This window comes from Pogona vitticeps, chromosome 13, assembly GCF_051106095.1.
Source record: "Pogona vitticeps strain Pit_001003342236 chromosome 13, PviZW2.1, whole genome shotgun sequence".
Lineage (NCBI taxonomy): Eukaryota > Metazoa > Chordata > Lepidosauria > Squamata > Agamidae > Pogona > Pogona vitticeps.
Genome location: NC_135795.1, coordinates 488,894 through 515,454, shown reverse-complemented (window position 1 = coordinate 515,454; position 26,561 = coordinate 488,894). Strand labels below are relative to the sequence as shown.

At 59.8% G+C, this 26,561-nt stretch overlaps 2 protein-coding genes across 4 annotated transcripts in view; one reads left to right on the top strand and one right to left on the bottom strand.

Moving 5' to 3' along the window:
- The window catches only part of TNRC6A (trinucleotide repeat containing adaptor 6A), a 33,105-nt gene extending 18,362 nt beyond the window's left edge, over window positions 1–14,743 (top strand). Inside the window, exons 7-24 of one of the 3 annotated variants that reach the window (XM_072982745.2) lie at window positions 66–233; window positions 521–705; window positions 1,167–1,247; window positions 2,198–2,249; window positions 2,936–3,078; window positions 3,782–3,931; window positions 5,573–5,713; window positions 5,914–6,042; window positions 6,166–6,243; window positions 7,173–7,371; window positions 8,647–8,778; window positions 9,482–9,640; window positions 10,208–10,348; window positions 10,633–10,743; window positions 10,855–11,085; window positions 11,546–11,616; window positions 11,803–11,942; window positions 12,496–14,743. In XM_072982745.2, coding sequence (XP_072838846.2) covers window positions 66–233; window positions 521–705; window positions 1,167–1,247; window positions 2,198–2,249; window positions 2,936–3,078; window positions 3,782–3,931; window positions 5,573–5,713; window positions 5,914–6,042; window positions 6,166–6,243; window positions 7,173–7,371; window positions 8,647–8,778; window positions 9,482–9,640; window positions 10,208–10,348; window positions 10,633–10,743; window positions 10,855–11,085; window positions 11,546–11,616; window positions 11,803–11,942; window positions 12,496–12,853 — 2,669 coding nt within the window. In that variant the 3' untranslated portion in view covers window positions 12,854–14,743. The remainder of the gene's footprint in view (window positions 1–65; window positions 234–520; window positions 706–1,166; window positions 1,248–2,197; window positions 2,250–2,935; window positions 3,079–3,781; window positions 3,932–5,572; window positions 5,714–5,913; window positions 6,043–6,165; window positions 6,244–7,172; window positions 7,372–8,646; window positions 8,779–9,481; window positions 9,641–10,207; window positions 10,349–10,632; window positions 10,744–10,854; window positions 11,086–11,545; window positions 11,617–11,802; window positions 11,943–12,495) is intronic. The other 2 variants (XM_072982746.2, XM_072982747.2) reach the window with 2 other exon arrangements.
- Window positions 13,089–26,429, bottom strand: LOC110085023 (uncharacterized). The gene is made up of 10 exons (XM_072982748.2): window positions 26,286–26,429; window positions 21,532–23,868; window positions 21,088–21,200; window positions 20,605–20,663; window positions 19,948–20,102; window positions 19,570–19,732; window positions 19,245–19,436; window positions 17,221–17,454; window positions 15,748–15,901; window positions 13,089–15,370 (listed from the first exon to the last, which is right to left on the bottom strand). The coding sequence occupies exons 1-10, from the start codon at window positions 26,362–26,364 to the stop codon at window positions 15,296–15,298; spliced, it is 3,561 nt and encodes a 1,186-aa protein (XP_072838849.2). The 5' UTR covers window positions 26,365–26,429; the 3' UTR covers window positions 13,089–15,295.
- Window positions 26,430–26,561: the final 132 nt, after the last annotated feature.

Below are 26,561 nucleotides of genomic sequence, written 5' to 3'. Positions count from 1 at the left end.
AAATCTACTCCAGCCAAGCGCTGTCCCTTTTGAGTCTTGCTAATCAGCTGGGGTTCTCTTGAAAGGCTGGGGGGAGCCCCCTCCTGCGCCCGCCACTGTGGATAATGGCACGTCGGCCTGGGGCAAGCCTGTGGACACTGGGACCAGCTGGGGAGAGACCCTCGGCGACGCGACAGGAGGGAGCGCCTGGGTGAACGACGTGCCTGTCGGGCGTCAAGCTTCTAATAGACCCGGTACGTGCAGTGGTCGGGAGTGACGGCCCCGGGAATGTCGCTGGAGTGTCTGCTCCGATGGCAAGCGTAGATCCTGGGGAAGGAGCAGGATTGTGGTGGGTGGCGGCCGAACGCGACCCTTAGCCTGGGGGGGGGGACGCTTGGGCCTGAGCCCCTCCTGAGCCGATGGCCTCTTGCAAGTGGCCGTCGGGGGCCAGGGGGGCCGCATGTGCCTGTGCTTTCTAAGTGTCATCGCCTTGTCCTGTTTCCCGTTCATATTTTGAAGTGGCCGCATCTTTTTTGCCCAGGAGCTAAATCTATGCAAGTGCCCGAAGACTGGCGTGGAGGCGACATGCCTCTGACGGGAAGCCAGCCGCCCAGCTGGGAGGAAGAGGAGGACGTGGAGATCGGCATGTGGAACAGCCACGCCGTGCAGGACACCGGCAGCTCTTTGCACTGGACCCCCAGTGGCTCGAAGAAGCTACCTTCTAAGGTGACCGACGGGTTCGGGGAGTTTATGTGCATGCGTGCACGCAGACCCTTGGAGCACAAACCCTCTTCTTGCCTGGCTGGCTGATCCCAGGAAGGAAAGGCACTCTGCATTCCACCCACCCAACTGCTGGCCAAAGAACCCCTCGGTTCGACGTCTCAGGGAGCGGGGGGGGGGGGGCTTCTGTCCGCTCTCTTTGTGCTTTCCTGCTCCCACTTTGGGAAATTCACCTGCAGTCCAGAAAGGAGGGGTGTCCCTTTAACCCTTCCTCCTGAGTCGGAGGAGCTTGGCTGGGGGTTCTTCTACCTGCCCGGCTGTGGAGGAAGGGCAGCCAGCCTCTCAAGACCACTTCTTTTTACCCTTTCCACCGTGAAATCTTTCTGCATAGGTATTCACAGATAGACACATTTCAAACATTGGCATTTTCATTTTTTTTTTTGTGTGTCATTGTTTCGGGGTCTTAGGGCACAATGAAAAATGGAAATAAACAGGATGATATGTGGATGAATCCATTTGTGAAGCAGTTTGCAAATATTGGCTTCCCGGTAAGTATGGTGTGGAATGGCGGATCTACTTACTTCCTCTGTAACTTGCTTTTCAGGCCCAAATGGCATTATATATAATCTTCCTCAGTGCTGTCATTCTGATTCAGTTTCAACGTAGTCATGGTTGGATAAAACGATAAGCCAGCATTTTTCAGGCCAAATAATGTTTTAAAATAATGGCTGAAATCCTGCTGTTGCGGTTATGTTAATAACCTAACGTTGCGCAGCAAATTACTGCCAGTGGTGAAATATCCGTTGCTTTTATCAGTTACATGCAGAGCTGCACATCTCAGTCAGCCACAGACAATATCCATGGAGATTTCTTAACTTGCAGCAGTTTGCTTCCCAGAGTCGCTCCATTCGTCTAGATATGCAACAGCATTTCAGCCTATAAATAATAAGTGTATTGGGAGGGAGGGAGGGAGGGAGGTAAGGCTGCTGCTAGATCTTCTTCTGGCTTGGTTTCTCCTGCCAGTGAAAATAGTTGGAAAAATTACCCTTCAACTCTCTGTTTGTGGTTTGTTTGGCATTGGGTTCAGCATTAGCTCCTTCCCTTTTTTTCCTTTCCCAAGAAGCCACCATTATAACCCCAAGAATAAACCCTAGGATTCTGGCACATTATAGGAAGATTGATCCCAGAGAGTCTAGTTTGGCAGTTATCCTACACAAACCACAGATAAAATGCTTTCCTTCTGAATCAGGATCTCAAGCGAAGAAGACCCACTCTAAAACAAATTCTGGCTGAGTGTCACGTTGAACACAGGCCATTGAGTCATTTGTAACATGGGAGTAATGCAGCCCCTCTGTTGTTCATCGGCTTAGGGAAAAACATCAGATCCTTATTTTATTCAGAATTTTCCTTTGCCCATCTAGGAAAGACAGGTATAGAATGCATCTCGCACATTGATGTGCAGAACTCTCTTAACCCCATGTCATTTGTTACGCCATAGAGAGAATTGCCAGAAGAAATGGTGCAGAGCAATAAGATGGACTTACCTGGAGGTAAGTAGAAGAATGGGCTCCAAATTCTGCAGCCCTTGCGGGAAAAGTCAGCAACCCGCTCATGCCTTAAAATGAGCTGAGCTGGGCCTTAGCAGATGCGTTCTAGCTTCCGTTTGTAGCTCCACCATTGGGACTTCCCGGACAAGGTTTCCCATTCTGCGTGGAAACAACACCTTAGCAAATGCCCTCTCCTGCTGCTCTCTTGTTTTCGGCAGGCTTGGGAGCAAAAAGAGCACGAACCCCAAGCCGTCAGGTCTAGGGCTTTGGGCTCCGAGCCTTCCTTTGAGCGTTTGCAGTTTGGAAAGGGAGATCCATTCAGAGGATGCCACATGCCTCTTGCCATAGATATACAATTCAAGGGAAAGACAGCGTGTGATCTCTCCGTAAAGCTACCAGCCCCAAACTTGGGCCTGGCAGGCACCGTGGGCTTCAGATGCTAGGAGTGCCCCCTTGCCATTCGCTGTTGGGGGGGTGGCGGCGGCTGGGGGCAGTGGTTCCCAGCCGTGGGTGGGACCCAGGTGTTCTTGGACTTCAGCTCCCAGAAGCCTTCCCCACCAGCTGGGCTGGCCGGGGTCTCTGAGAGGTGCCGTCCCATGAACCCCGGGGGTGACTCGAGGGCGGGAACCACAGTTTGCAAAGGCTGCGGTCAAGGGTGCTTGAGAACATTTTCCTGCCCTCTTTTGCAGGGCTCCTGCCTGACAAGTGGATGGAGATGGAGAAGCACAATCTGAATGCTGGAGAATACGGCCGGGTGATCGGGAAGGCCCTGAACTCTCGTCCTCAGATTTCCAAAGAGTCTTCCATGGACCGCTGTCCTTATTTTGATAAGGTGAGGGTCTCTCGTCTGGAAAGGAACAGGGACAGATCGTAGCTTGTTTATTCAGAGCCCTGCATGTCTCGCTTAGGGTGTGTGTGTGTGTGTGAAGCAGCGTTGCCTGGCTGAGGAATTAGCGTAGCTCAGCTCACTCTGGATTTCACTCCTGCCTTTTTGCAGAGGTCACTCCTAAGGGCTCTCTCTGCTCAGGTGGATTCACAGCCCGTTCCTTCAGTCCTCGGCCTGCTTGCCTGCCTCCGAGTGAGTGAAGGGGGCAGAGACCCCTTCGCCTCCTTCGAGCCCAGAAAAAGAGGGGACCTTCTCAGCATCAGGGCGGGTGGGCTTCGGCTTATCCACTCTAGTTCTCTAGCTGTGTTTGCTGGGAGGGGGGAGAGAAAGACAGGAGGGTGCTGCACGAAATGTAGGCTGCCTCTCTAACACTGCCAGGAAAGAGTGCCTTTCACTTAATCCAGGCATAGAGGAGAAAAGACACGCACAGAGAGAGAGAGAGACCCCTTGAGTCTCCTCATGCCATCGCTCGCTCACTGTCTGCCTCGAGGACGGTCCGCCTTTAGAGTCCCAGCCACCCCAGCTCCTCTCTCTTGTCTTCTGCCTCTCCTCCTGTCGGCGCCGGCCGTTGCCTGCCTCTTCCCTTCTGCCCTCCGGCTGCTTGGCGTGCTGTCTGATTTCTGCTCCTCCGACTTGTCTGTCTAACCAGGAAGGCCTCGTTGTAGCCGATGAGTCCCAAAATGTGCCGTTTATGTCCAACCCGAACACGAAGTTTCCCCCTTCAAACAGTGCGCTACCTAACCCGGCCCTTGGCTCTGTCACAGGGCTGAGCGTGCCAACCTTGCATTCCTCTCGACAGGTAAGGAAGGCTGCCGGCATCTTTTGAACCAAGCCACCGGGTTGCTCCTCTCGTTTTGAAGGCTTTGCCCTGGGATGACCGTGAACGAGCACTTCACCTTTTGGGTGCTGGTTCGGCAAATTGCAACTAATTTAAAAAAAAAAAACAGAAGAAAATCTTCCATCACATGCATGCCTCTTGTAGGGAGATCCAGATCTGCCTTTCAGATCAGGCCGCTTTCTTGAAAAAGCAGGTTTCCTGCAGGCTTTCCAGCTGTATTTCCCACAGCATTGGTGGTTTTTGTTTGTTCTTGTCTTTGTTTGCTTGTTTGTTTGCACTTCCTGGGCCAGGAGGGTCCAGGCGACGGTTGAGCAGTCCTGACAGCAGGGCTCAGAGGCCGCTGCCCCGCTGCAGCTTCTTCCCTCCTTCGACCTCCGTGTCCGTCCCATGTCGGTGTTCCCTTGGTTCTCTGTTGCATTTCACTCTCCACTTTTTTCAACACCTTGCTTTGAACTCCCTTCCCTTCCTGATGCAATGGGCTGCGCCCTTGGAGGGCCCGTGCGTGTCCACCTTTTCTCCCTCTGCCGGCTTTTGTCTCTCCCTGGAGGTTTGGGGAAATGTTTGAGTGGGTCAACGCAAAGCCTTGAAAATAAAATGACGCAGCAGGGAAAAGGACTGGATTTTTCTTTCAGCCCAGAAAGGGTGAAGTGAAGGAGGAGAGATGCACACACACACCCCAGAGGACGCCTTGGGCTTCCTTTTTTCCCTTAATCAATTGCTTCCTTCAGAGAGGAGGTTTTACCCACCCCCCAACCTGTTAGTCAAGGGCCCTGGAGGTGGGGGATTCTGTAAATACACCCATGTCTCCATAACTCTCTTCTTGTCATTTGGTGGCACTTGACGCGTAGGCTTAAAATCGGAAGGGTCCTGGTGTGGACCTCTTCTTGTGAGCTGGCTGGCTTGGATCCCTAAATACTGGGTTTTGACCCAGTCCGTCTCGACCCTCTCCAGTGGTGAGGAGGGAAGAGACGCCCACGTCGTCTGGCTTGGGCTCCTCGGCCAGGAGGGGAAACAGACCGACCTCAGGAAAAGGTCCCGTCATCTCTGGCACCGTTCTGCCAGGTCGGCTGGTTGGTATTTTTGCCCCTGCTACTTTTGCTTTCCTGGCCGAGATGCTCAAAGGGGTGCAGTGTCGTTACCTCTGGAATTGTGGAGGGGTGGGTGGGGGGGATACAGAAACCCAGTGGCTTTATTTGGCTTATGTGAAAGGATGTGCTTTTTGTTGACTGAAATCTGCTCCTGTCAGCATCCTGGGTCCATTTTTAGAAACCTCTTCCTTCCTTCCTTCCTTCCTTCCTTCCTTTCTTATGGAGGAGAAGCACTCGCCTGGGCAGAAGGCCTGTGTTCCGTCCCCTGTGCAATTTACTCAGTGTGGCGTGCTTGGTGGGAGAGCCTCCCTTCTCCCACAGCCTCCACCCTGAGGGAGGCCCCTGCGGGCAGGGGGCAGAGGGCGAGGCGGTCGGATCCTCCGTCCGGTCGGAGGGTCTCGCCCTGTGCTGCTCTTGCTGCTCGTGGCTGCAATCAGGGGATGGACAGGAGGGGCTGGAAGGAGCCATCGTGGCAGCTCAGCCCCCACCCCCCCCACCCCATTTCTCTCCACAGAACGGCAACCCCAGTGCCCTTGGGAACCCGGCCGCTCAGTCCCGGAGCCTCCTCCTGCAGCAGCCCCCGGCCCCCCCACCGCTCAACACGTCTCAGCCTAACCCACGCGCTCAAGTGCCTCCTCCGTTACTCTCCCCTCAGGTGAAGCAGCCTCTGTGTGTGTGTGCTTGCACACATGCGCGCTTGCGGGTGCAGGCGGGTGCTCCGCATGCTTGCTATGGAATCATTGTTTTAAAGCACAGCCGCCACGGTAGGGTAGCGTGTGGGGCAGAGTGAGACAAAGGGGTTGTCGCTAAGCCACGGCTTTCCTGCCCTCTGCCCTTCCTGCTTCTTCTTCGTAGGTCCCAGTATCCTTGCTGAAGTATGCGCCAAACAGCGGGGGCCTGAGCCCACTCTTGGGGCCGCAGCACGTCGCCATGTTGAACCAACTCTCCCAGCTAAACCAGCTGTCCCAGATCTCCCAGCTGCAGGTATGTGGCTCTGAGGGGGGTCCTGCCCACCCCTCCCCAGCCCTCGCTTTCCCCTATGTCTGGTCCCTCCTCCTCCTCCTCCTCCCCTGGCCTCTTTCTTAACGGCTCTTTGCCCTGTCACAGCGCTTGCTGACGCAACAGAGGAAGGTACAGAGCCAGCGCAACATGTCCGCCGGTGGCCGTCAGCAGCAGGAGCAGCAGGTAGCGATTCTTCTCTCTCTCTCTCTCTCTCTCTCCCCCGCCCCCCAGGCCCCCACCTACACACACAGAGTTGCCCAGCTTCAACCTTGGCAAGGTTGCATTGAATTCTGCCCTGTCTCAAAGCAGCAGCCCCCCCCCAATCACCCCACAGAGACCCTTCCCAGATCTCCTGAGAGGGCTGAAGGGTGGCAGGCCAGAGGATATCCCCCACCAGGCGGCACCCCCACATGTGGTGTCTCTGGGAATCCTTTTGTCCTATTTCTTTCCTCTCCCCATGTGATTTAAAAAAAAAAACAGCAACAGCCAGCTCCCTGAGCGTAGGTGTCTCTCAAAACAAAATATGAACTCACACGTCTAAATGTGTAGATTATTAATTGGGGGGGGGGCTCCGCCGTTGCCACCTGCCTCCCGCGGAAGATGTTCTCCTCTGCTGAAAATGAGCTTTCACAGTAATCAAGAAATAATCGCTCCCTCGAAACCCAAAATGCAGATCTGCAGCCTCTGAAGTTGTTCGGTTCGCAGCCCAAATCAAGAGCCAGTTTTACTGAGGCCCGTGTTATGGCAGGCAGCTGTTTACCAGCTGGTTCACGTCTCCCAACTGGGTGGGTAGACAAAGCTGAGCACAGGATCCGATCCGCAGCCTTCGGAGCAGGCGGGGGGGGGGGCTGCTAAGCGGCTCGTATGTCCAGCGGCTGGTTTGGCCCATCGACTCGGAACGCCATTCTGGCATCCGGCTCAGTCCCAGGCAGGGAAGCGCAGCTTCCATTTGGGTTAGGCACACACACACACGTGCGCGCACACACATCCCCCGGAGAAGCTTGTTTTCCTGTAGAAGAGGAGAACATCCCCCCATCTCTGGAGGTTGCCCCTCCCTTCTGCTCCCCAAGAATGAACATCTCTCTCTCTCTCTCTCTCTGGCCTGTTTGAAGAGTCGCTCCCTCAATATGCAGCAACAAATGATGCAACCGTCCTGTCAGCTCGATCCAAATCTGCTCCTGAAGCAGCAGCAGCAGCTCCACCAGAGCACCTTTGTGAAGTCTTTCCTGGAGAACGCTGTGCCCCCCCAGGCCAACGCGGAGCTGCCGAAGGGGCCGCCCCAAACCAACGCCTTCAGCAGCTTCCCCATAGGCGAGTGGCCTGGGTCTGTGGGTCCGGCTGGGGGTGGGGGGTGGGACTGGCTCTCGGCTTCTCGAGGGGCCGCTGGCTGAACCTCGTGGACTCTTGGGCACGGGCATGGGTCCTTTGAGACAGGCTGGCTGTCGGTTCCGTTCTGGACGGACTTGGCTTCGGGCTCCCCCCTTCTCTTGCATCTTTAGAGCCTCTTCCTCCTCCCGCCTCGCATGTATATTTATATAGCTGTCTCTCTTTTTCTTGGTGCTTCGGGAGGTCACTTTCTGTTGCTTTTGCAGACGCAGCTTGCATTTCCTCTGCCTTCAGGTCTTCTTGGCCCCTCCTGTCTGCAGACTCTCCTTCTGAGGCTGCACGGATGGGTCTGGGCTAGCCAGGGGCAGCTGGCTAAAGAGACAGCAAAGCGCTGGCCATTTTCTGCCGTTGTCTTGCGCTTGGATCTCGCTTCCTGGACCAAACCGGAAAATTCACACAAACATCCACACACGTTGTGTGGCTGCCGAGAGGTTTTCTGACAGCTTTTTCCTAAGATTCTTCTTGCTGTTCAGTTTGAGAACAGATTCTTGGGTCATTCTGAAAAGCGCCTCCTGGTTGATGCTTTAGAGCTGCTCCTTATTTGAGGGGTGCCTCCCCCCCCCAAGTCTTCTAAACCCAGGGCCATAAAAGCCAGACCCTCCTTTAGAGCCTCAGATGGTTCTCTCGGCATCAAGTTGGAGTAAAGTCTTCTTCCTGCCTCTCTTGTTTGAGTTTCTAGCAACTGCTTGGACCCCAGACCTGGGTTTCTTGTTTTTGTTTGTTTGTTTTGGTTCCTTAGGATAACCAGGCTGTACATTCAAGGTGTACAAATGTAGGAGATTTTAAAAAGATGGTGTTGACAAGGCTGCCAGAATTCATCGCAAAAAGTGGCGAGGGAGGAAGCCCTTGGCCCCTGAGGGTATCCCGCTCAATATTACGTGAAAATAGCATTTTTAGTAACAGTTGAGATCAGGGAGGTATTTTTCAACATACTTTTGTAAGGCTTGGAAAAGTGGCAGGTTTTCCTCTCTGGTGATAAAACGTGGCTTTTTTTTTACTTCACAGTTCTTTCCTCTGTCACATTATTTTTGCCAAGAGACTGGAGCAGTGTTTTGCTTTTCAGCTGCAGGAGGCTTTATGTGACGCCATCCGCTTGGTATTCCAAGAGAGTGGAAACCTGGTGGAGGGAGCAGGCGGGGGGTGAGGGGGGGGCAGGCCGGCCACGGAGAATTGCTCTTGTAACTAAATTCTCTGATGCAGGATTGAACTCAAACTTGAATGTAAACATGGATGTCGGCAGTATTAAGGAGCCACAGTCCCGGCTGAGAAAATGGACGACGGTGGAGAGTATTTCTACCAATACTTCGTTGGATCAAAATGCCAGCAAAAACGGTGAGCTTGAACCTCCCTCCACCTTTGGGGTACAGAGGCAAACTCTTTCTAATGTTGGACCTTCTGGGCCGGTGACATTCAGAGGGCTGTGCTCATCCTTTCCCATGTAATGTAAAAAGAAAAGGGGGGAAAAAAAGATAAGGTGGCAGAATGTCATGCCTTGTGGACAAGAGGAGCTTCCTCTGAACATCTGGGCGTCTTGTGTCTAAGGGGAGGATTTGCTGTTGTTTGCCCAGGGTTTGAGAGCGCTTGCTTAAAGTGACCACCCCCTGACCGACATTCAGGGGCCGGGCCCCCTTTTTGCATTTTTTGAGATCCGGGCATGGCCTCCCAGCCCTCCTTGACCATCATGCCAACTCCTTTTCATGCACATGCAGAACAGAAAAAAGCACTGATCCATAATTAAGGATTGCAAATGACCAAAAACACCTAATTTGCGCTTGTTGTAGACTAAAAACAGGCACAGGTAGTTTTTCTGGTGATAGAAGTTTAATTTCAAAAAATAGCAGTTTTGCTTTCAAAACAGATGTCACAGGTAGAAGGAAGGATGCTGCTCTTCGCTGTCTCAGGCCTGCCTCTGGTGGCACACAGCCCGGGTCCAGCGCTTTGGGGGACGGGGAGATTGTGGTTGGGGGTTTGTCGTTTGGAAGGCCCCCCCGCCCACCCCGCTGAGCGCTCTCTCCTCCTCCTCCTCCTCCTCCAGGTGCTATTTCAGGTGGTTTCAGGCTGGAGGATTCTGCCTTTGTTCCCTACGACTTCATGGACAGCAGTAGCTCGCCAGCCAGTCCTCCTGGATCGATTGGGGATGGCTGGTCCCGTGCCAAATCGCCTAACGGTTCTAGCAGTGTCAACTGGCCACCAGGTAGGGTGTGTGTGTGTGGAAGCGGGTGCCTTTGAGCCAGGCAGGCAGGCGGGTGGGTGGGTGCTTGCTTGCCAGGCCAGCCAGCCAGCCAGCCGTCCCACCCGATTTTGGTGCTTCCAAATGCTCTCCCATCCTATCCCCTTTTTGGGCGGGAGGGGGCAGGGAAGAGGTCTTGAGGAGGCAGCGAAGAGGCCTGCTCTTCACGGGTCCAGAAGAGGGGGACGGCAGCCGGGAAGCGCGACGGGAAGCACACCCAGGTGGAGGCGCGAAGGTTTTGGGAAAACTGGGGGGGGGGGCGGTGTGTGAGAGAGGAGGGCCCACGGCCAGCCAAAGGCCTCTCCCTGCCGGGTTGAGGTCCTCGCTGGCCGAGGGTGCCCACCTGGGAGAGACAAGGGCCGAGGAGACCCCTTCCTCCAGGCACCGGTGGGGATGCCCTCTTCAGCCTCCCTGCCTCTCGGGAGCCTGCTGCTGATGGCATGTGGGCCGGGAGGGGCCTTTGGCTGGTTGAGGCACAAAGAGGGCCAAGCTCCTGAAGCGAGGTATCGTTCTCCCCCCCCCCAACCCTAGAGTTTCGTCCTGGTGAGCCGTGGAAAGGTTATCCAAACATCGACCCCGAAACTGACCCTTACATCACTCCCGGCAGCGTCACAAACAATCTGTCTATTCACACTGTGCGGGAGGCTGACCACCTCAGGGACAGGAACAGCGGTAGGTCTGACCACGGGGGGTGGGGGTGGGGGGGGGGCGAGTGGGAACAGGGCTGGGGGGGGCAGGCAGGCATCTCCTGCCCTTGCCGGGCAGTGCCAGTGCTCCCCCCCCCCGCCTGCCAGGAACGGCCTCTCCATCAGGTCTCCAGTGGTATGTTTCAGGTGCGCTTGGGAGGGCCCCCCCTGCCCCCTGCCCCCTGCCCCCTGCCGCGTGCCAGGGCTTCCTTGGCAGGGGGCTCCTTGTGCCGCCCGCCCCTTCCCACCTCCGGGCCTCTTCCCTCCCAGGGTCATCCTCATCTCTGAATACCGTGCTGCCTTCAACTAGTGCCTGGTCGTCCGTTTGTGCCTCCAACTACCATGTTTCCCTCAGCAGTACAGCACAAAGCACTTCTTCAGGTGAGCCTGCCCCCCCCTCCTCCCCCAGTCTCTTTCTCCAGCCCCCCCACCCCCCTTGCCCTCCACCCCAGGGAACAGACTCGGGTCCCCAACTCGCCTGCTTCCTCCCAGCCAGAAACAGCGACTCCAGATCCGCTTGGTCTCCCGCTTCCTTGAACAACACCTCCCTGGCCCACGAGCTGTGGAAGGTCCCGCTGCCCCCCAAGAGCGTGGCGGCCCCGTCGCGGCCCCCGCCTGGGCTGACCGGCCAGAAGGGGCCTCTGTCCGCCTGGGAGAACTCCGTGCGGCTCGGCGGCGGCGGCAGCGGTGGGTGGAGCAACGCCGACGCCAGATATACCCCTGGTAAGAGGCCTCTCGGCCGCCGTGGCAGGCGGGGGTAGCGGGGCCTGGGAGTGGCCACATCCACGCGTGTCCTTGAGGCAGGAGCTGCGGCCGCAACGCTGTGGGACAGAGACCTGGGAGAGGAGCCCCTTGAGGGGCCGGGCTGCCCTCCAAGGGAGACCCGAGGATCCTCCTGCGGGTCTCCCTGCTCTTTGTGCTGGGCCAGGAGGCGGTGGCCGTCCCCTGCGGGTGCCCTTGGGGGGGGGCTGGGGTTCTTTCCCCTCCCCCCCCCCCGAATCGCCCTTTGCTGCTGCTCGAGGAGGAGGATTCTCAGGGACAGCTGCCTTGGCGGGATGACGTCAGCTCAGGAAGGGCAGCAGCTGGTCCTCCTGGCGATGGCCGGCCGGGGAGAATATTGGGCCCCTGTAGCCCATCTCCTGCTGGCCTTCCCACCCCTCTCTGTCCGTCCGCTTTCCTCTAGGTTCCAGTTGGGGTGAGAGCAGCTCAGGGAGAATAACCAACTGTCTTGTCCTGAAAAACCTCACCCCTCAGGTGAGTGGCGCAGAATTGCCCTCTGGGTGGGGGTGGGGGTGGGGGTGAGGAAGAGGAGGAGGGCCGGCCGGCCGGTCTTCCTCTCCCTCCCGATGCTTCGAGCCCCCTCTCTCCTGTGTCCCCCCCCCTCCCGCCGCCCCCAGTGCCCCCAGCGGGAGGTGGCTTCATGGGTGCCTCCCCTTCCAGATCGACGGCTCCACCCTGCGGACGCTCTGCATGCAGCACGGGCCACTGATCACCTTCCACCTCAACCTGCCGCACGGCAACGCTTTGGTCCGCTACAGTTCGAAAGAAGAGGTGATAAAGGCACAAAAATCTCTCCACATGTAAGTCGGGCTGCGCTTGGGGTGCCCAGGAGGTGGCGGTCGCGAGGGCGGGCCCAGGGTCGGGTGGGGCCGAGGGGCCTTTCCCCGGGGTGGGGGGGGTGGAGGGGGGGGGCAAACACACAGGGCTTTGCTGTGCAGCAGGGGAGCCGTTTTACACGGCAGTGGCAGCCCTAAAGGACAAAGCCGCTCCCTTTTGGATCAAACTGGGCAGCAGAACCGGCCTCGCCTCGGCCATGGCTTCCTGGCGCGGCTTCTCCTTCCGAGGGTGCTGCCCGGTGGTGCATCGGTACAAATGAATCCTTGTGACACACCGAGCATCGGGGGGGGGGGGCGTCCGAGGGCCCGCCCAGCTGCAGCAACCCACCGAGGCTGGGGCCCTAGATGGCAGGCCTAGGACAACGGCCCCACACCCTACACTGGGAGAGAGAGGCCTGGGGAAGGTGGGCTTCTCTGATTTGGCCCGTTTCTCTGCTCCTCTCGCTCTCTGGCTGATGTGTGTGTCTGTGTGTGTGTCTCTCTCTCCCTCTCCCTCTCCCTCTCCCTCTCTGGGCAGGTGTGTCCTGGGGAACACGACAATTCTCGCCGAGTTTGCTAGTGAAGAGGAGGTGAGCCGCTTCTTTGCACAAGGCCAGTCTCTTACCCCCTCCCCGGCCTGGCAATCTCTGGGCACCAGCCAGAACCGCCTGGGCTCCGTGGAGGGCTCGCACAGTTTCCCCAACCGCAGCGACCTAAATCAGCACTGGAACAGTGCCGGGCTGTCAGGATCGAGCGGCGGAGACCTCCATGGGGCTTCCCTCTGGGGGGGGAGCACCGGCTATTCCTCCAGCCTCTGGGGCTCCCTGGGTGGCCCCTCGCCCCTCAACGCATTCCTCTCCGTCGACCATCTCGGGGCAGCGGGGGAGTCCATGTAGCTCTCCCCCCCCCCCCCCCGCAGCCCTTTTCCCGTGAAGGAAACCGTGACCTCAAAGCAGCACTAGGTTCGGACTCCCCCCCACCCCCCACCCCCTCCTCTACCTGCAACCTCCAGGGATCACCTGTGGAAAGGTTATGATGTCGTGCACATCTCCCTCCCCCTGAAACCCCATTTTGTTTTAGCCCAAACGTAATATACCAGTTTGAATACTTGAATCATGCAGGCCAAGAGCATAATGTGAAAAGCTATAGATTTACACTTCCAGATAGTGCTATACATAGTTTTTAAGAAGAGAAGGAAAAAAAACAAAAACAACCCTAAGGTAGAGTTCTGCTTGCTTTCATGCCTTGTGTCCGTGTTCTCTCTTGGGGTCTTCCCACCCCTGCCCCTTGGCCGCCCCCCAACTGTCTGACCATGTTGGAGTGGGAGTTTTTAAAGCTTTGCACACCTGCTGCTGCCCCCCCCGTCTGCCCCGCCGTGTGCCTGAGAGGGGGGGCGGTGGCGGCAGCGGATGGGGAGGGAAAGGGGGGGGCAGCAGCATTTCCAGGAGGACAGGCAGGCGGGCACTCTTTGCTCTGGACCAGGAGAGCCCCCCCCCTCCGGTTGGCCTTCTGCCCGCCCGCCTGCCTGGCAGCCCCCTGTGGCGCCCAAACAATCGCGTGCCAAGACTAACCAAGGGTTACAAGTGAGAAAAGTATTATTGCACCTCTGTGTTCATGTGGAGTTAAACTAAAGAACGGAGCCATGCAGTTGGCCAAGCTGCGCGCACAGCTGTGACTTTGCACCCCCACCTGCACGCCCGGGTGGGGCCCTGCACTTTCAATAGGCTTTTTGGGTTGGTTTGGTTTTCTTTTTTAATTTTGGGAGGGGCTCCAGTGTGGGAGCGCTGCCTTGTTTACAGAATGTTCCTTTTATTCTTCTTCTTCCTTTCTTTTGAGAAACAATGTTTACTCTTCCATCACTTAGATATTTTTTTAAAGACAAAAAAATGTGGATGATGATGATGATAATGATAAAGATGCTTTGTATCTCTGGGAATAACAAGCAGTGTTTGGCCATGTTCCCTTTGTGTTTTTCTATTCCCACCTCCTCAAGTGAAGAGCATGGCTCTCAGGAAAACCAAGGTCCCCAGTAAAACTCCTCGTAGTTTCTTACAGAAAAAAAATAATAATAATAACTTTTAGCACTGATTACTACTTGCTCTGTAAAACTTCTTCTGCCAAAAATTGCTTCAAATCGCTGGAGTTTGACGTTCTGTGCTTTCTGATGCTGTCTTTTTAATAGTGTGGGGTGGGTGGGAAGGGGTCTGCTTGCTCTTAATCTGTGATTTCTTCCCCCCCCCCAATTTTTATGTAAAGCCTCCTCCTCCTCCCCTTCCCCCCCCCCTCGGTGGTGTGGCGCTTTCTCCACTCTTGTGACTGTGTTCCATGTTTAACCTTAAAGCTGAAGTAACTATGCAGACTGTAACCAAGGTCTTGGGCTTACAGGATTTTGTTGTATACATTTTAAATGTTTAAAGTTCTTGCAAACGATTTTTCTTGTGAAAGTGTTAAATCATCTTCCAGGGTTCTTTGTTTTGCTTTGTTTTGTTTTTGCCACAAATGGTATTATTACCTGATGCTTGTTTAGTTGGAAGACAAAAGACTAAACAAGGATAAAAAAAGAGAAAGAAACGAAAAAGAGTACCTTTTAAACTGTGCCGAAAAGACGCGCTCATTTCATTGCCTTGATCCTCACTGTTGTGTCTGAAGATGCAAAAGTCATCAGTGGCTTTTTAACTGTTTACAGATAGAGTGTGATTGTAAAGTGTACAGTTTGGGTTGTGTTCAAATTATGAAGTTTCTCCAGATATTAATAAATCATGACATTTTTGGCTGCTTACCATAGAGCTAACTTGTGTGGCTTGTCCTTTAATTCCCACCAGACTGAAGGGTTGGATTCTCCACGGAATCACTGAGAAGCACACCATCCCAGCTTTGGGGGTTTGCTGTGGTTGGGGGTCCCCACCCACCCCCTTGTATGAAGGGGGGGAGGGAAAGAGAGACTTGGAGTGGGGGGCATGTTTGTAAGAGGACTGCTATTTTAATGGCTCCGTTCTCCACTACTTACACCCCTGGAAGGCACAGGGCCCGCTTGCCTCTGCCTTTTCCCCCCAGTGGCTTCTTTAGCCTCCCTTTCTGGCAGGCACACCCCCATCCCACGTCGGGAGCTGTCCTTCTCCAGCTTGTCTGTCTGGCTTCCATCCCGGGCCACGAGCCCTCGGGTTCCCAAACACCAAAGCCAAGGTGGCTTCAGGTCTTCCATCCTCAGGCAGAACCGACCTCTGATGCCCAGCTGGAGGGACCTTTACAGTTCAGGGGTTGCTGCTCCATCTCTTCGCTCGCTGACGGCAGGCTTGAATTGGGGCTGTTCTTGAGCCCACGCGTCCCTCCGGAAGGGCTCAGGCTGTCCAGCTTCTCTCTAGGTTGACCAGTTCCATTCCCTCACAGCAGGAATTTGGCCTTGGTGCCCGGGGCTGTGAAGGAGAGTAGCCGGGTTGCAGTGTCACTCTGGCACGCAGCAGAAGAACTCTGCTGAACTCAGGGAGTTGATCCTGTGTGACCCCCCCCCCCCCGACTAACTGCCAGTAGGAAGGAGGAGGGAAGCCCAGGGACTGAAGGAGACAGGCTACGGAAATCTCTGCCACGCAGAGGAAACCGTTGGGAGGAGACGCGCCTGGAAAGCCAGCATCCTCACCAGCCACTCTGGGAACCCTCTAGGGTGACCACAGGGCTCATGGGATGCTCGGGTGGTTTTGCTGGGAACAGGGAAAGCCATCCTAAGCTGTTGGCCCCGCGGCTCATTGGCGGTCTCGGTGATCCCAACTCAAAGGGCACCAAGGCAGCCTCTTACCGCCTGATCCCTGGGAAGCTTGTGCTGGGCAGGGAAAGGGCTCCACTGGATGGGCTCCATCGGCCAGCTGGAGAAAGAGACCTCGCTGGCCTTCCCCGAGTCCACCATGGGGTCGTTCACGCTGCTTGTGCTCTCGGCCCAGTTGGAACGAGAACTGAAAGAAGAAGAAAAGAAAGGAAAAGTCCATCAGAGTTGGGACAGCATTTGGCCACGTCCAATTTCAGAGGCGGTTGGAGTGCTGGTTGCACATGGCCCCCTTGCCCCCCCCCCAGCATGTGGGAGAGGAGCGGTCTTTCTCCCCCCCCCCCCCGTAAGCGGCAGGGCCTCCACGGCCAACCCTTGAGCGGGAGACAAGGACCAACTGGGTGGAATCTCTGCCGGTCAACAGAAGCAAAACCTGAGAAGATGATAAAAACAGCAGCACTGGGCGCTCCAGCCCTCAGTTTTGTTGTTCCAGGAGCAGCTTATCGGCTTTTTCCAGGCAGCGTTTCATTCCTCGGAGTTCCTCTTTCCACCCTGGATGGGAGGTTAAAGCCCTCCGGTTGGGAGAGCAAAGCTTTCCGGTGGCTCCAAACGAGCCGAGCCTGGGAAATTTCTTGGCACCCGATAAGTGTTGGCCAGCTCTCTGGCCGCTTGGCCCTGGGCCAGGGCTGACCTTTGGCCCCACAGCAGAGGCATTCCCAGCCCCCGCCTTGTGGAGGTGTGGGTCTGTCTGGGCCAGGTTCCCTGTCCTCTCCCAGCCCCCTCCTCCTCCTCAGTCTGCAGAGCCATCCTTCCCCTCCCTGCCCTGCCCTTCATCCCTGTCCCCCCTCCCCCCACAGCCTGCTCTTTTGCAGAAGGAGAGGGGAGTGGAGCTGGACGTCCCCCCCTTGGTGCAAAGGACACCTCCCCACCCTTCTGCCAAGGGGCAGTGGGGGGGAGCCCCTTTCCTCAGCCACTTGGGGCCTGCTTGAGGCTGGGGATGGGGAGGACACCTTCCCAAAACCTGGGGGAACGGCTGCTAGTTGAGGGGAACAGAGGCAAAGCAGGGGGAGTATCAAGAGGCCAGGTGGGTGCCTGTCGAAAATAACCCCAATGAGGCCCCAAGAGCAGGTGGGTCAGCAGGGACCCATTCCACCCCTCCCAATACCACCTGCCTTTGAGACGCAAGCAGGAAGGTTTAACACACACACACACACACACCCGCTGCCCCCGCATCCCACTCTCCCTCCACTGCCCAGCAGAGCAAGCCTGGGGCGGAAGAAGGACAAGAGTTGGCATCACTTTCCTTGGGCAGAAGGCCATGCCACCTGCCCGCCTCCCCGTTTAAGCAGTGTTCTCTTCTCCTGCCTGGGGAAGAAGGAAGAGTTAGCGGAGCCTGCAGGATAAGGGCGCCCGCGCCCCCCTTCTCGGTTGGGGAGGAGAAGCCCCAAACTCTCCTGCTGCTGCCAGTCACCCACGCCACTGCTTGCCCCCCTTTGCAAAGCCAGCTACCTCGGCTGCCCAGCAGCACAGATGCCACGAGGTGCGTCCGGAGTCCGTCTGCAGCAGTGGTCAGGCGCCCCGCAGTCCTCCTGGCAGCCATAGCAGGCGGGCTCCAGGATCTGGAGGTGAAGCAGCTCCTCAGAGTTGCTGAAGGCTGGGTTGTCCAGGGAGGTGGTGGAGGCCAGCCAGGGCTCCGACCAGTAGTGGGCCGAGACATCGTCCAGCCGGCAGAAGCGCCGGTAGCTGGATTGAGAGAGAAAGAGAGAGGAGAACGCTGGAAGGCAAACCAAGTGCCCTCAGCCCCACCGCCCGGATCCTGCCAAGTTGAACCACCCCCCCCGAGTGTTGACCCCAAGGGTCCCTTCTCCTCTCCAGGGCTGGACAGACGAGGCAGGCCTCTGCCCGCCGGGTCTGGACTTGCCCTTTCCTCTCTGCCAATGCCTGCAATGCTGGCCCAGCTCAGCATGAAATGCCTCCGAGGGGAGACCCTTCCCTGCTTCGCCTTGGGGTCAGCCCGCTTCCTTCGGCCAGGGCGTCTGGCTTTTCACAGCCGGTCCAGAGGCTCCTGCAGGCTTTCAAGGGGGCTTCCTGCTTTCTCACAAGAGGGGCTTGTGATCAGTAGTGAGTGACCCGTGGGGAAATGGCCAGGGATCCCACAGCATCCTAAAGTAGCGTGGGGGCGCGCGCGCGCTTAGAGTGCCGCAGATGGTCCTGTGAATGATTGACCTTAAAAGCTGAATGAGTTTCACTTGAGCAGCAAACAGTTCTATGAACTGTCCCCAGAGATGTTGCAACACAGCCACAGATACAAAGGTAATGTTTAAGAGGAGTTTGAACGCTCACTGACGGGCAAACGAACCGTACATTGAAGCACAGGTAGGCAGACACTCCTTTTCAGCGAATAAGCCGAGGGCTGGAACCCTGGCCCTGGATGCCTCAGGGAAGGAAATACCGAGGTATAAATCTAACACATAAATCCTCCGTGGCACTGAGGGGCCACACACTCTTTCCCCCTCTGCTCGGAGGGGCCGTAGAAAGACCTGGACCATCACCGCTGCTGTTCTCAGCTGCCTGCCTCTCTGGCGTGAAAGTCAGGGCCATCGAGGGCTGGCTCTGCAGCCGAGTGCCGGATCCAGACCTGCCCTGTCACCCTCCTCTCCCCGCATCCCCCACTCAGTCCTGGCACAAGCCCGCCCTTCCTGCTGCATGAGACCAGGCACCCCACCCGACATTTCCCCTGGAGCCCGGCCAACACAAACAAATTCCCCCCCCCCAAGGAGGAAATGGGACCCTCGGCTCAGAGGGAGGCCCTTCCCCAGCCCAGCCCCAACCGGAGAGTTCATTTTTAATATTAAGCAACCGGGGGGGGGGGGTTGACAACAAACGAAGGCTGCCCCTCCCCTGATCCTGAAAGGGGCTGCTTCCCATTCACTCCAGAAGCGACACTGGCAGGCGGTGGGAAGAACGAGGGGTGCAGAGAGGCCCTCGAGCCGATCCAGCTAGAACCAAAGAGCCCTGAAGCCAAGCCGGACCAAAGGCCCACCCAGCCCCACCTTCTCCGCACGCCAGCCAGAACGTCGTCGCCGCCTGGAAGCCCACCAGCCAGATGTGAGAGCCGTGTTGCCCCTTCCGTCTCCTGTCCCCCTGCCCTCCAGCAAGTCAAAGGCAGCGGGATACCTAGCCTTGGTGCGCTTATCTGGTCTCCCCTTTCAAGCTACCTGAGCTGGCAGACCTCACTATTCTTGTGGCAATGAGTACCACAGTTTAAATGGACATTCTGCAAACAAACAAACAAAAGGGGGGAATCCTTTCTCTGCCTGGAATCCGGCACTTTTCAACTCCAGGGATGACCCTTGTGATTCCTGATGGTAAGCATTTGTGCCATTCCTTCCCCCCACCCCACCCTTGGTGTTTTGGGCTCCCCCCCCCAAAAGTCCAGCAGGAGCCCAAAAGCAAAAAAAACCCCTTCCTCCAGGCCCTTGGTCCCCTTGCTTGGCGTAAAAGGAAACCGAAAAGGGGGCCCAGAAGCTCACCTGCTCTTGGTCTGGTCGGCTCTGGCTTCCAGCAGCAGCAGCCGGACCCGGCGCATCACCAGGCCAGCCACGACCCCGCCGAGCACTACCAGGCTGAGCAGCAAGCCGCCGGCGACCCCCAGCAAGCCCTGCTGGGTCACTTTGTAATCGCAGTGGACCCCCAGAAACCAGAAGTCGTGGCCCACGGGGCACCTGGGGAGCCAACGGGAAGGGGAGTCAGGCAGGGCGCGGGGGCCTTTGGCAACACACACAAGCGCACAGAGAGACACACACAGGCCGGGAGAGCGGGCGGGCAAGAGCAGGGCTCACGGAGCAGGGCACTCACTGGCAGACGGGGGTGTGGTTGGCCACGTGGGTGCAGATGCCCTGGTTCTTGCAATAGTCCCGGTGGCAGAGGGAGACGCAGCGGGCGCCCCCGTCCTCCTCGGCAAGGCACTCGTAGCCAGCGTGGCAGGAGAAGAGCACGGCACACGGGTCCAGGCGCCTCTCTGTGGAACGCAGGGAGCGGACGTGAGCCGAGAGCGGCCACAGGGCCCTCTCCCCACTCTTGGGGGCCCTCGCCGCCTCCCCCCGCCAGCCCCCCCGGTGTTCCAGTGTCCAGCTGGTTGCCTTCCTTTCCAGCCCGAGAGGCACGTTGGGGGGGGGGAGCAGGCAAGGGGCCCCAAGGACAGCACCCTGCGCGACGGAGAGGCATCCTCCTCACCCTGGGTCGCACTTCGCAGCACGCTGGCGTTGGCCACCCACAGTCCTGGCGGCAGCCGCTCCGAGAGAGGTGACCGGCGCAGAGCCGCCCACAACCCTGGCACCTGGGGCCGGAACAGGGCGTCGAACTCCACCACGACCACCACACCCCCTGACCTGCGGAGGAAAGGCAGGAGGAGAAGGGTGGCCGAGGGCCCACGGGAAAGCGGCACCACCACCACCACCACCACCCCCAGCCGGCCCGGCCTCAGGCGAGCGCCGGAATGCAGCCGCGGCTTCCGACCCAGCATCCCCAAAGGGCCACTTTGGACCAGCTGGCTGAGAAGCAGCCCTGAAGCAGAACTTGAAAGGGTGACTACTGATTGTCACCCCTTAAAAAGGGGGGGCGCTATTTTGGAGGGGGGAGCTCCACCAGTGCTAATACTAACTACAGCTGAGAAAAGATTCCTCTGGGCGTTCTTTCTATCAGAAGCATCACTGCATCAGGTGCAACATAGTGGAGGGCTCCCCACCCACCCAGGGCTCCCCACCCAGCCACCCACGGCCGGGGCCTTTCCAGGTGCCCTTTAAGGCTGCGATGACGTGGCTGCTCTCAGCCTTCCAGAGCCCTGGAGGAACAGCTGAACAGAAAACCCAGAAGGAGAAATAAAACAGATACCGGATGGCCTTGACCTCAAGGCGCTGGAATCCAGGCAGAGAAGCAAAGAGCGGGGTGACCTGGAGAGGAGGAGAGGAATTGTGAGATGGCCTGTCCAGATGGCCACCCCGCCTCCACGGTTGTTCACAAGGTGACCCACACGGTTCCCTCGCTCTTTGGCAACATGGACCCTAGACAAGGGCACCAGAGGCTCTCCCCGGGTGGGCAGTCGGGGCTATGGGGCCATTTGGGGGTTACAAGTCTCCACCACCAGCAGGAGGGCATTGGAGGCGGAGGGAGCCCAAGAGTCAGCCCGCCTGGAGGAGCACAAGGCATCTTTCCCCCCCCCCTTCCAGGTTGTTCTGCCAAGCGGGGCTTTATATCCCTTCTTGCTGGCAGAAATTGCCCCCCCCCCGGAGGAAGCGATCCTGGATCTCCAGGCAGGGCCCGCCTGTGGGCAGCTCGCCTCCCACCTCCCACTTTGCTTGCCATCTTCCACCTCACCGTTTCGTTGAGGCTGCGCGCTAAGCTCCGGTATTCGGGCGACTCGGGGTCCTGAAGGCTCCTGGAGAACTCCATGGCCAGGACCAGCTCACAAGGGATGTGCAGGAAAGCGGCTTTGGGGGGTCGGGGGGGGGACACACAGAGAGAACAGACCCCAGGGGTCAGAGAAGGGGAGGAACATTGGGCCTGCAGTGCAGCAATGTCATTGTTGCAGGACCCGAAGGACAGGCAGGGACCGGGGCGGACCCACCCATTTCATGCACTTGAGCCACTTCTTCACCAGTCGGCAGGAGGGGGGGCCCTTTCCCTGCCGCACAAGGATCCCTCTTTCCCCTGCAGGGGTCTGTCCACCCCCCACCCCCGCCCTGGGGTGGCCCTCCACCCGGCGAGAGGGGTTCCACCCTCCCCTCCTGGGCACGTGGCCGGTGCCGCCACCCTGCTGACCTTTGAGGAGGGGCGGCTGGTTCTCCACGACAAAGACGGAGTGGCCTCTAGGGTGCCCCTCCCTTGGCGTGGTCGGCCACAGCTGGGGGGTGGCCTCCTCCGGCCCGGCTGCCGACAGCCAGGTGGTGGCACGCCGTGGCCCCTCTCTTCTGCTGCCCTGCTCAGGGGTCGGCTTGGGTGGCCACGGGTGGCCCCTGCTTCTGCTTCCGCCGCTGCCCGAGGGGGACTCGCTCAGGAGGGCCGCCGTGGTTCGGGCAGCTCCTGGGCTTTGCTGGATCTTTTCCTTCCGGAGGCTTTCCGTGGGGCGCCGGGGCGGGTCTCCACCCTCCCAGCTCCACGTCCTGGCTGAAGAAGTCCACGCGTGGTGGCGGGCTGAGGAGGGCAGATTGGGTGCTGCCACAGTTCCTCCCGTGGCCCGGGTGAGAGCTGCCACGGCTTCGGAGGGTGGATCCGAGAAGGCGAGGCGTTCGGAGCGAAACTCCGGAGGGCTGGAGCGGTCCGCACTCAGAACAAGGCTCGTGGCCGAGGAGGTGGCCTCGGCCGAGCTTGCTGGGGGCCCAGCCGGGGCGGGGGGCTGGCCAGGAGAGCCTCCCTCCCTCCAGGGACTCCCACTGCTGGGGGGCTCAGCTGTCTCTGTGGCTGACCCCCTGCTCCCAGGGCCTTCCCGGGCCTGCCACGTGGCACCTTCCGTAGCTGTCTCCGGGCGGGGGCTCTTCGCAGAGTTGGTGGCAACCGTCCTCAAGCCTCCTCCCCAAGTGGTCGTGGTCTGTGTCAGAGGGGGGGCCACAGTGGCAAAGGCTGCCCCTGGAGTCGGCCTGGGGGGTGTCCTAGGGGTCAGCGCTCCAGGACCTGCTGGCTTTGCGGAAGCGTCCCGAGGTGCCCCTTCTTTGCTGGGAGCTGCTGAAGAGCTTTCAGGCAAGATGCCCACTGGGGAGGGGGCAGCGCCCACAACCGCTGGGTGCCCCACGGAAGGGTGGAGGGGGGCCTGGTCCTCCCTGGAAGGCTGCCCTGCTGAGTGCCAGGCTGGGCTCCTGGGCAGGGGGGTGAAGGGCTCCCCAGGGGGTGGGACGCTGGCAGGCAGCTCATGTGGGTCATCAGCCAGGCTGGGGCGGAAGCTCCCCCAGTTTAGGCGCAGGGAGGTCTCTCTGCGGGAAGATGAAGGGGAGAAGGGGCCAGTGTGGGGTGGCTCCCCCCACCTCTCTCTAGCAGAAGATGCTTCCATTGGAGGCTCCGTCTCCCACAAAGAAGGGGGGGCTAGGTTGGGGTTGGGGGCCCCCAGGCTGCCTGTTCTCTCCCCCACCCGGCCTAACTCTGGGTGGGATGCTGAGGAGGGCATCGGGGATGGTGCCAGGGCTGTGCCAGGGGAGAAGCGCCCAACTGCAGTCCCGGCCTCGGAGGGACTGGTTTCTTCCACCAAGTGGGGTGCCAGCCCCCCAGAATCTAGGTGACCCACTGTCTGCTCCCATGGCACTCCGCTCTCCGTCCAAAAGAGGACCGTGTTCCCAGTGTGAGGCCATGGCTGTGCTCGCCCTGGGGCGCCGGTGGCCACGTCTCTTCCCGGCCCAGAGGCTGTGGGGAGGGCTGCCCACTTGGTGGGGCTGGGCTCTGTGGTGTCCCTAAGGGGCTGCCAAGTGGAACGGGGAAGGGGGCCTTTGGCCTCCTGAGCCAGGGGCCGGCTGGTGGCCGTGGCAGGCCTGGGAGGCCAGGGGGGGCCCGTCGCAGGTGGGCCCCACTCCCCAGCTGAAAGAGAGGCGGCTGCCCCATCCTCGGCCTGCGCTCCCTCCTGCCCAGGCTGAAGGCTCGGAGGAGGCTCCCCCCCAGTCCAGCCAGCTTGCCTGGCTGATGCCCCCCTTGAACCCAGAGCCGCCGGGGGTGCAAGGGTGGTGGGCTCCCAGCCCTCAGACCCGCCTCCTTCCACGCCTGCCGCAGGGACTCCTTGAGACGCCGGGCCGGATGGGCGACCCGGAGGGTCCTTCCGAGGAGCAGAGGTGGGAAGAAAAGCCCACGGGGGCCAGCGGGTGGTGGGCCTGGCAGGCACGAAGGGTGGCTTTGCCGTGGGGGGCTTCTCCCCGGTCCGTGCGCCGCTCGGGGCCTCCGCGCTCGTCTGGCTTTCTTCCACGGCTGGAGCGCCGCTCTCCCGGCCCTTGGGATGGCCGGACCGTTCTGCCGAGGCCGAGAGGAGGGTGTTGGGGAGAACGGGGACCCGGGAGCCGTCCTGGGGGTCCTGCCTGGTGCCGGCAGAGGGATGAGGACCCCTTCCTGGGAAGGGGCTCTGGGGTGTCGTGGCAGGGAGGGGTCTTCGAGACGCCAGTTCCTCCGGCTCAGTGAAAGGCAGCCCTGTAGGGTGGGGGAAGAGCAAGAGAGGCGAGGAGGCACCAAATGAAGCCTTCTCAGCCCAAAAGGAGAGATATTCTCTACCCCCCCCCCCCCAGCCTACTTATGGGTTTAAAATATTTTTACCCTGCCTATCTCCCGAAAAGGCACCCAAGTCCCTCCACCTTCTCTGGGGTTCTGGGGAAGAAGGAGGAGACTCTGAAAGACGGTCAAAACCCACAAGAAAGGGCCCCTCGGAGCTCTCTAGAATCACCTCAAAACGCCCTAGAAGAGTTTAGGGGCACATTAAAAAGTTATAATTAAATGGGGCAGATCTCAAGAGGAAAAGGCAGCAGAGAAAGAGAGAGTAGTGACCGTGAGGAGGAAGGGGACTCAGTAAAGGAAGCCACCGCCCTTCCTCGGCCAGACCTGAGCAAGCCGGTGAAGGAGAGAACCTGCCAGGGGGGACCTGGAGGGTCAGCAGGAGGCGGGCGGGCGGCCAGGTCCACCACGAGGCCGCCTTCGCCCACCCACGGAGCAAGCCCTGCCGCCTCAAGGTGACCCCCGCCGCTGTGCTCTGCTTGTCCTTTGGCTCAGCGTCGCAGCAGCGCGGCCGGTCCCGATCCTGGGGTGGCCGGCAGAACTCCTCTGGCGCAGTCTGGAGGAGCCCCTTGGGATCCCACCCCGTCAGGGCCCCCCCCCCGGCCGAGATCCTAGGGGATGGAGGGGCCCCCGACCCATTTGAAAGCTGAGCCAGCCAAAAATAACCATCCAAAACGGGTGCTCAGAACAGCCCACCAGACAGAAGGCACCATCCCGGGGTTGCTACGGCAACCGGCTTTCTCTGGCAGGGACACCAGGGGACCCGAGGAGGAGGAGGAGGAGGAGGAGGTGGGCATGGCTTCCGCTGCTGCAGAGAGGAGACCAGGAGGAAGAAGCCCCGGTGCCAGAATCCGCTCCTACGGGGACAGATGGATGGACGGACACACGCAGGAGGGAGGGAGGGAGGGAGGGGGCTGGATCGGAGGGAGAAACCGGGGGGGGGGGGGGGTTGGCCCTATAGCAAACCCTGCAAGGACCTGGGGGGACGAAGGAGGAAGCCTGTGGTGTTTCCTAGCAAAGGCCTGATCAAAGGTGCCCAAACCCACCACACAGTTTCCTGCACCCCAGGTTCCCCTCCGAGGAAGAACTCTGTGAAGCCTGAAGGCTGGCTTGGAGGCAGAAATGGGGCCAGAAGTCATGGACCCCCCTCTTTCCCTTCATCAGGCGTCCATCTCTCTCTCTCTCTCTCTCTGCTGATGGTCTGGGTTGCTCCCATGCCTTCTGTCAACTCTACTGGGGTTGATCCATCTGCCCTTGGCCCTAAAGTCCCCTGGGTGAGGATGGGGCCAGCCCCACGATCTCCGCCTGGCCTCCCACGAAGGACTCCGGCCAGGAGGAAACGGGGAAGGGGGCCGCCCCTCACCTCCTCGCCCCCCCACCTCCTCGCCCCCCCCCCCAGCTCGCAGGAAGGACCACCCGAAGCTGGAAGGCTCGAAACAGGGCCCGCTCGGAGCCCCGCACACCCTGGAAGCCTGGCCACGGCTACCCTCAGCCATGCCCACCGCGGCCAGCCCGGCAGGGCAAATGCACGGAGGGTGGGTAAGGGCCGCCTGGTGCCCCCCCCGGGCAGGAAACCGGACCGGGCGGCGGGTGATCGCTCGCGGGTTAGGTGGGTGCCCACAAACCGCTCCAGGGGTTCCGGCACCACCAGCCCCTTCCCTCCCTCCTTCCCTCCCTCCCTCCCCAGCACACAAAAGCCCTCCCGACGGGGCTCCGCCACCGGCCAGCCCCGTCCCCGGCCAGCCCCGTCCCCGCGCCGTCTTGCCTCCCGCATCTGGAGGGTGCCCGCCCGCCCGCCCGCCTGCCTCCGGCCGTCCCAGCTGCCCAGGCGCCGGGACACCCTTCGCCCCCCATCCCCCGTGCCCCTCGCGGGCCGCCCCTCTCCTCCGGGGCGAGACCCTCCCTCCCTCCCTCTGCCCGGCCGAGGCAAGCGTCTCCGAGGCCGGAGGGGGGCCCGAGGGGGCGCCCACCCTCCCCCGCTCTGGAAGGGAAGGCGCCCGGCGCGGGGGGGTGCGCGCATCTCCGGAGGGACACTCGGGCCCTTCCCTGCCCGGCGCCGGCCCTTCGCCAGGTGCCCCGCGAGACCCTCCCCGGCGGGGCTGCCCACCCCCACCCCCACGCTCCCTCCAGCACTCCCCGGAGGGGCCGCTGCCCCGGCCGGGACTCCCGAGCGGTGCGCCGCCTTCGCACCCTCTCCGCCCTGTCCGCCTGCCTGGACGGGCCGAGGAGGGCTCGGGAGGAGGGCGCCTCTGAGCCGGTGCAGAGCGCCGCGCCCGCCCTCGGCCCTGGGGCTCGGCTCTCCTCGGCCCGGTCGCGGACCCCCCCCCCCCCCCGCTTACCTGCCCCGGCGGCGGCGCCCAGCAGGGCCAGGACCCCGAGCAGGAGGGCGGGGGGGACGCGCAGCCGGCGGCCGCCCATCCTCGTGCGCGCCCGCCCGCCCGCCTTCCCGCCGCCCAGCGCGCCGGCTGTCGGAAGCGCCGCCTCCCCCCCCCGCCGCCGCCGCCACCGCCACCGCCGCCGCGCGCGACCCGGGCGAGAGCGCGTGAGGGAGGCAGGCGGGCGAGTGGGCGGGCGAGGAGCCCCCTCGGAAGACAGGGCGCGCCTCCTCCCGGCAA